The sequence below is a fragment of the Microtus ochrogaster genome, linkage group LG4 (assembly GCF_000317375.1).
Source record: "Microtus ochrogaster isolate Prairie Vole_2 linkage group LG4, MicOch1.0, whole genome shotgun sequence".
Classification (NCBI taxonomy): domain Eukaryota; kingdom Metazoa; phylum Chordata; class Mammalia; order Rodentia; family Cricetidae; genus Microtus; species Microtus ochrogaster.
This window is the reverse complement of record NC_022030.1, coordinates 22538725-22546976: the sequence shown is the minus strand read 5'-3', so window position 1 is coordinate 22546976 and position 8252 is coordinate 22538725. Positions and strand designations below refer to the sequence as shown.

Sequence of the window (8252 nt, the reverse complement as noted above, 5' to 3'; positions counted from 1 at the left end):
CCACAGCCATGACCCTGGGAGACTGTTGTCAGCCTGTCCACAGCCATGACCCTGGGAGACTGTTGTCAGCCTGCCCACAGCCATGACCCTGGGAGACTGTTGTCAGCCTGCCCACAGCCATGACCCTGGGAGACTGTTGTCAGCCTGCCCACAGCCAAGCCTACTTCCTCCCATCTCCACCTGAAGAGATGACAGGCATGCACCACCATCCCTAATTTTTAATGTTTCATGCAGTATACTGTATGTTCAGGATTGTATTTAGTATAATATCCTATTCTTGTAATAGATCAGAAACAATGAAAGAAATAAAATCAGACTTGTAGAAACCGGAAGTTGGGAAAAGGCATCACTACATATGGAACCCTCACTCGCACCACAAAGCCGGTCTCATCCAGTCCGAGTCCTAGCTTGTGAAACCCAGAATTCCCTACTCCAGCGACAGAGACTCGGCACTTGTGGTTCACTAGAAAACGGAAATGATATCAAACTACCAGGATATAAAATTTCACTCTACCAGTATCAACACTCGCATTCTGAAGAATATGAGGAAATGGGCATTCTAACCTGCAAGCCAAAGACAGAATTTAAAAAAAAAATGTACGTGCAGCATTTAATCCATACAACCCTCTGACTCAGAAATTCTACTCTGAGGACTAAAGAAAACAATTATATATTTATATTTATATATATATATATAACAATTATATATAATTGCTTATATACACACACACACACACATATATATGGTCATCAAAGATGTACACCAAAACATGCTGACAAGATGGCCCAGCTGCTAACGATACTTGCCACCAAGATGGATGATGACTTAAGTTTGATCCCTATGCTCACATGAGAAAGAGAATGACTCCCACGAGTTGTCCCCTGACCTCTACACACATTCACACATACAAATAAATAAATGAGGGGGGGATACACTGAAATACGCTGTCCATACAGGAAAAAAAGGCTGTAAAAAAAATCCTTCAATAGGAAAGAGACTAAATACGTAATTCAGCATCTACAGGATAAAAAGAAACCTGTCATTTTAAAATGATCCATATCAGCCGGGCAGTGGTGGCACACATCATTAATAACACACCCACCCGGGAGGCAGAGGCAGGTGGATCTCTGTGAGTGCGAGGCCAGCCTGGTCTACAGAGTGAGTTCCAGGAAAGACAGGGCTAAGAGAAACCCTGTCTCAAAAAAACCTAAGTAAATAAATAAAATAAGTGACTAGTTATAAAAATAAAGGTTTTCCTTCGAGGGAAGTTTTAAGTACTGGAAAATGGATCTGAGCATGCAGACATTGGTGTAAGGAGTCAGGCCCTGTTTCCAAGAAATAGACCTTCTTATCCATTAAAATAGAAAAAAGCGTTTCACAGATCAAAGAGGTGGCATCCAATTCCCTTAACCTTACCTTAAAACAGGCAACAGCAATGTATTTCTTTCATTCTCGAGAGTGTTTTTAAAAGACTTCAGCAGGACTAGGGTAGGTGAGAATCCTAATACCCAAACTTTTCTCCGAGCCTTGTTCAGTCTGGTCAGACCAAAGCACAGGACACAACCAGTCCTGTCACTACCATCTGTCAGTCACACACAGGAGGAGAGAGAACTGTTGTCCTTTCCTGGTATCTCAGAAGGGCCAGTGTGGCGAATGGCCAGGGCTGGAACCCCAAACAGCCTGCTCCACGTGTTCTGTATCCGAGTTTCTGCGATACATCGGGGGGCACCCCCAGGGAGCCAAGCGAGTGTGGGGGTGTAGTTCAGATGTACCATTCTTTTCCCACGATCGGGAGCGCTTTGCTTTGTTTGCCACGAGTCTTTTGTGTGGCGCCCAGGTGAGTGTCTGGGGACCATTCATCTCGGGGACTGACGTGCTACACCGCAGCAGACCCTGGGGTCAGAATCGCCCACTCCATGGCCTCCGCAACCTCGCTCACACAAGCCGCCCTTCATCCCATTCACTCACACAAATGCCGTCACGGTGCGGTCTCCTGGCCGCGCTCAGCCGGGTGTCACCTGCCACGCCCAGCAGGATCAGCCAGCCAGTCGTCCCCACGCAACCAGTGTCCGAGCCCAGTCCCTCCCAGTGCCCTCTTACCCGCTGTCCGCCGAGCCTTCACTAAGCCCAGGGAACCAGGACCCAGAGGCCAGCGCTGCTCAGCTGCCCCGCCCCACGCCGCCGAGGTGACGCCAGCTCGCTGGAGCACAGACCAGCCACGGTCCCCAGACCCCGAGGGCCTAAAGGGCTGGGCGCGGGGGCTGCTGGGAGGGACTGCCGCTCGCCCCCAGTGCGCAGGCGCTGAACGCGCAGCGGAGTCCCAGGGCTGCTGCCGCTGTGAGCTTTATTGGGGTCGCAGGACTATGGGAGGAGCAGGGACCTCAGCTTTGCTTTTTTGAGGAAAAGGCTGGTTTCCTCCTGGGAAATTGTGTTTTTTGATAAAAGCGTAGATTTGTTGTGGAGATGACTGCAAGTGAACGTGTTTTAGAATAAGATTTTAAAGGAAATGCCCGTCATGTAGAAGTTTGCTTCTGCCCCATCCTTGAAGATGTTTTTAAAAGATTTGTTCTGTGTATGGCTGTTTTGCCAAATGTATGCACGTGCACCGCCTGCGTACCTGGTGCCCAGGGAGGTCACCATGGATGTTCGTGAGCCATCCTATGAGTGCTGGGAACAGAATCCCGGATGCACTGCAAGAGCATTAAGTTTTCTTAGACTCTGAGGAGGGCCTTGTCCCGAAGATTTGAGTAACTCTAGACTAAGAGAAAATAAGATAAACAAGAGGCACTATGGCTAGAGCAGACAGCCCAGGATCAAGGAATCAGACAGATGCCCTCCTTTCTTTCAGTTTCTCTGTCCTGGAACTCACTCTGTAGACCAGGCTGGCCTCTGCCTCCCATGTGTCACCATGAAGGGCCACTAACCTTGATTGTCAACTTGAGATTTAAAATCACAAGTCATCTCTGGGAGTCTGGGGGGTAGGAGAATAAAATATTTCCAGGCTGCTTTTCTCCTGTCACTTGTATTATTTTTAATAAAACACTGATTGGCCAGTAGCTAATAGGCCAACTACTTTATATGACTTATACGGACCTTTGTGTATTTCTTTGGGTCTGAATGACTGCAGGACCAGGTGGGACAGAAACCTTGGTCAACACATTTTAACTCAAATAGAAAGACACACCCTGAAGTAAAAAAAAAATGATATGTGGGTGTTGGGGGGAAGACCTGTGGGTGGGAGATGGTTCAATACTTAAGAGCACTTGCTATTCTTAGAGGACCCAGGTTATTCCCAACACCCACATGGGGATTCACAATCATCCGTAGCACGAGTAGTGTATATATACATGCAGGTAAAACACACACATAAATCTTTAAAAAAAATATTTCTTTTTTTTTGTTGGTTTTTTTTTTTTTTTTTTTTTTTTTTTTTTTTTTTTTTGGTTTTCGAGACAGGGTTTCTCTGTGGCTTTGGAGTCTGTCCTGGAACTAGCTCTGTAGACCAGGCTGGTCTCGAACTCACAGAGATCCGCCTGCCTCTGCCTCCCGAGTGCTGAAAAAAAATATGTCTTAAAGCAAGCTAAGCACTTGCATTCATCTTTCCACTTCCTAACTGCAGACTCAGTGTGACCAGAAGCCTCGCAAACCTCTGTCATTCCTGTCCTGCCAAACTGCTAACCGCACTGATGACAGAAAGATAGGGAACTTTGGTGGCACAGGATAAAAGGCTTGGAGAGGAGAGACACCCTACTCCAGAGATACTGATCTGCTTTTTTTCTTACTTTTCAAAAAAGATGTATTTATTATATATATGGTGTTGTCTGCAGGCCAGAAGAGGGCACCAAATTTCATTACAGATGGTTGTGAGCCACCATGTGGTTGCTGGGCATTGAACTCAGGACCTCTGGAAGAACAGCCAGTGCTCTTAACCGCTGATCCATCTCTCCAGCCCCTGATCTGCTTTTAACACTCACAAAGGCAGACTTCAGACTCCACTGAGAAGGATCTAACAGCCCATAAAAATATGTGCTTTCCAAAAGACTTGTCAAAGTCAGCAGATAAACTGCTTTAGGGCCAAGAGATGGCTCAGTGGTTAAGAGCACCGGCTACTCTAAACAACCATCTGGAAACTGTTTCAGGGGCACCAGAGACACAGCTGGTACACACGTACATATGTGCAGGCAAAACACCAGGCACACAAAATAAAATAAACTAATAAAACTTTAAAAGTAAAGAAAACTGCTTTTAGTGCCGGATGATACTTTTCCAGAAGCCATCTCCATCCAGGATGTCAACAGCAACTAGGCTGTGCTCACTTGGGTTACAAATGAGGTATAACCTCATGTTCCTAGCACTTTCTTCCATATCTAAGTGTTTCTCCTCATAAACCACCACACAACTCCATTTACTGAGGAAGAGTCTTTTGTTTTGTTTTTTTTTTGGGCCGGGTCTCCCTGTGTAGCTCTGGCTATCCTAGAGCTCACTTTGTAGACCAAGCTGGCCTCAAACTCAGAGACCCATCTGCCTTTGCCTCCTGAGGGCTGGGATTGAATGTACGAACAATCATGCCCAGCTATAAAATCCTTTAACTACCTTGTTACAAATGACACTTTGGGGGAATGTTAGAAAGGAGCTGTTCTCTTAGCAATCTTTTCAGACGTAAGTTGAGAGCCACCAAGATCCCATAAGTACTCGCTGTAAGCCTGTGACTTGCCCCTAGAGACACCCACCCCCCTCCTATTGGGTGCCCTCCTACCAGGTGAGCTTTACCCTCTTCCTGGAGCACTTGCTTCCTATCCAGCTCCCTCTGAAGTTTCTCATCAGTGTCGACTCTCAGCCTGGCCTGGGCGGAGGTCTCTGCAGAAAGTCTCAGGCAGCTGCTGCCCTGTGGCTGTGTTCCTACAAGTGACAAACCCTTCGAGTTGCTTCTGTAAGGTGTTTTGTCAACACAATCAGTAACTCCTGTTGCTCCTATTTGTCATGGTAAAAGTTGTTCATAAACATGGCTACAAGAGCATGTTTCATAAAAAGCCAAAGAACCACCTTTAAAATTAAGCATGGTACTTCCGTTACTAACTTAAAACTCAAGGTGTTTTGTTAATGATGATGCTACTAAAACTTTATAGCCATGTGAAGATGGACTGGAAGGTTAGTGTAACAATTATTAAAAAAAAACTAAGAAACAATGAAAACCAGAAGATTACATTTCTATATGAATTCTGATGTTTGTTTTTAATTATGTGCAGCCTGAATAATCAGAGTCAAAATAAACAGGAAGTGACTAAAAGGCTTCCAGAATATACTATATTCATAGGCTATCTCTCCAATGTGAGTCCCTTCGGATGAGCAAGCTGAGGTCAACAAGTGAGCTGTTTCTACATTCTTCAGTCCAGAGGGACTTTAAAGGTAGATTCTCTGATCGTCTTGAGTCTTCACATACACCTTGTGTGTTTTTATCACCAGTACAAGTTTTGATGCTGAATAAGTTGTGAATCATAGCTGAAGCCCTTTGCACAGTCCTCGTATTTATGGGCTTTCTTCCCGGCGTGAATTCTGTGATGACTGATGAGTTGTGAGCTCTGAGAGTAGGCTTTCCCACAAACCTTACATTCATAGGGCTTCTCTCCAGTATGAATCCTCTGGTGTCTAGTGAGGTCAGAACCAGACCGGAAAGCCTTTTCACACTCCTTACACTCATAGGGTTTCTCACCAGTATGGATTCTTTGATGTTTAATAAGCTGTGAGCTCTGACTAAAGGCATTGCCACACTCCTTACATTCATAGGGTTTCTCTCCAGTGTGAATTCTCTGATGTTGAGTAAAATTCGAACCACTACTAAAAGCCTTCCCGCATTCTTTACATTCATAAGGCTTCTCGCCAGTGTGAATTCTCTGATGGCGAGTAAAATTTGAACCACTACTGAAGGCTTTTCCACAGTCCTTACACTCATAGGGTTTCTCGCCTGTGTGAGTTCTGTGATGTCGCGTCAAGTCGGAGCCACAAATAAACGTTTTTCCACATTCCTTGCATTCAAAGGGTTTCTTTCCAGTGTGAATTTTGTGATGATGGGTAAGTCCTGAGGGGTGTCTGAAGGTCTTGCCACAGTCCTTACATTCATACGGCTTCTCAACGGCGCGAACGATTTGATGGGTGGTAAACTGTGAGCCGTGTTTATAGTGCTTCCTATTTTCTTTACTCGCACGACATCTCTCTTTGTTCTTAACAATGTGCTGCAGCCGGAAGGCCGGATACTGAGGGAGAGTGGGCGTGTCTTCGCGGTTGAGTATCAGTTCACTGAACTGTCTCTCCTGCGATCCAGGCTGTCTCACACGCTGGTCATTCCATTCCCAAGCACCACGGAGACTGGAGCACTGAAGGTCCTGTCTTGTGAGCTTTCTCATTATCTCCCACTGTGCTGATTCTATCTCACAAAGTTCCTTCTTCAAAAACAGCTTCTGGGCCTCACATCTTGATTCCAGGACTAAAAGAAAATATGCAAGTGATCACTCATATTTTTACTGTTCGGCAGACATGAAAATTCAGTTAGATAGAATATAAACATGGGAGAATTAAACTGATTTTTTGAAACTAGATGATGGTCAGCTGGGTGAGATGGTATACACTGATAACCACAGCACTTAGGAAATGAAGACAGAGGTGTTGGGAGTTCAAAGTCATCCTGAGTTTGACACCAGTTTGGGTTTTATGAGAATCTGTATTAAGAATTAAAAAACAAAACAAAACTCTGAGGCTGGAAACATGGCTCAGTGGTTAGGAACACTTGCTGTTCTTGTAGAGGGCCCAGGTGGGAATTTTGTTCCCATAGGCACCAGATCTGTCCCTGCTGCTTTAACTAAACCTCTATTCTATTTATAATAAATAAGACTTAAAAGGCTGGGGTGAAAACCTGCTAGCTCAGAGAGGCTGACCTTCTCTCCTTGCTGGCATCTCTGATGCCAGTCAAATAAACAACAACAACAACAAAAAAAAAATGCCACTCCAAACCCATCCCTACTACTTCCTGTGTCTCTCTATCTCTCCCGGATGCCCTCTGAGGCTCTATGATTACTTTCGGCCAACTAGTTGCTAACTCAGCCTCCTGACCCAAGGTTAATTTTATTTAATTAATGCAAATGCAAAATTGGAATTCACAGTGTGATCAAATATCCCCCAGCAAAAATCTCTGAGTTTAAGTACAGCCTGGTCTACAAAGCTAGGCCTAGAATAGCCAGGGCTATAAAGAGAAATCCTGCCTCAAGGGAAAAAAAAATTCAATAAAGGGGCCAGAAAGTAGGCTCAGCAGTTAAGAGCACTTGTTGCTATTGCAAAGAACCCAGGTTCAATTCCCAGTACATACATGGTGACTCACAACTGCCTATAACTCCAGTCCCAGGGATCCAATGCCCTCATGTGATCTCTTTGGGCACCAGGCATATACATGGTACATATACATACACGGGAGGCAAAAGTGCTGTCGGATTATCCTTTTGTACACTGTGAATATGATTACTCTCACTGGCTAATAATAAAGCTGACTGGCCTAAAATAAGGCAGGATAAAGTTAGGCAGGACAATCAAACTGAGGACTCAGATGAAGAAGGGTGAAATACAGAGAGATGCAAGCCAGCCATCCAAGAAGCAAGATGCTAGAGGACAGGTAAAGCCACGAGCCATGTAGCAATACATATGTTATTAGAAATGGGTTCATTTAAATGTAAGAGCTAGTTAGGAATAAGCCTGAGCTATCAGCCAAGCAAGTATAAGTAATATTAAGCCTCCAAATGGTTATTTGGGAACTGGTGGGCAGGACAGGAAACACTCATTTACACAAAACAGTCATACAAATACTTTAAAAAATTTTTAATCAATAAATAAAATAAATGAGAAAGCCAGGTATGGTGGCTCAGACTTGCAATTGCAGGACTCCTGAGGCTGAGAAAAGACTTGCTGTGAGTTCAATCCAGCCTGCGCTACACTGCGAGGTCTACACAAAATTGGGTTATAAAACAAAACCCTGTCTCAATAAAACAAGATGAGACAATAAGAGATGATAGGATAATTACATAGGAAAGCCTACATGATATGTAATAGGAACTCAATACTACTGTGGAATAAAATTCTTATCTAAGTTAGGAATAACTCCCTTTCCAAGGATCTGGTGATCTCTTCTGGCCTTCATGGATGTGCACAGCATGCACATGGCACATATGCGTGCACACAGACACACGGACACTGACACACACACACACAC

General features: G+C 44.6%; 1 protein-coding gene across 4 annotated transcripts in view; it reads right to left on the bottom strand.

The window, feature by feature from the left end:
* Window positions 1-8252, bottom strand: part of LOC101987348 (zinc finger protein 14) — a 105524-nt gene that overhangs the window by 38539 nt on the left and 58733 nt on the right. For 2 of the 4 annotated variants that reach the window (XM_013351556.2, XM_013351557.2), the window contains exon 1: window positions 1418-2041. Coding sequence is in view for 2 of the 4 variants with exons in the window: in XM_013351564.2 (XP_013207018.1) it covers window positions 5458-6482 (1025 nt within the window). In the remaining 2 variants the exon portion in view is untranslated. Of the gene's footprint in view, window positions 1-1417; window positions 2042-5210; window positions 6483-8252 lie in introns of those variants that run through there. The other 2 variants (XM_005361272.3, XM_013351564.2) reach the window with 2 other exon arrangements.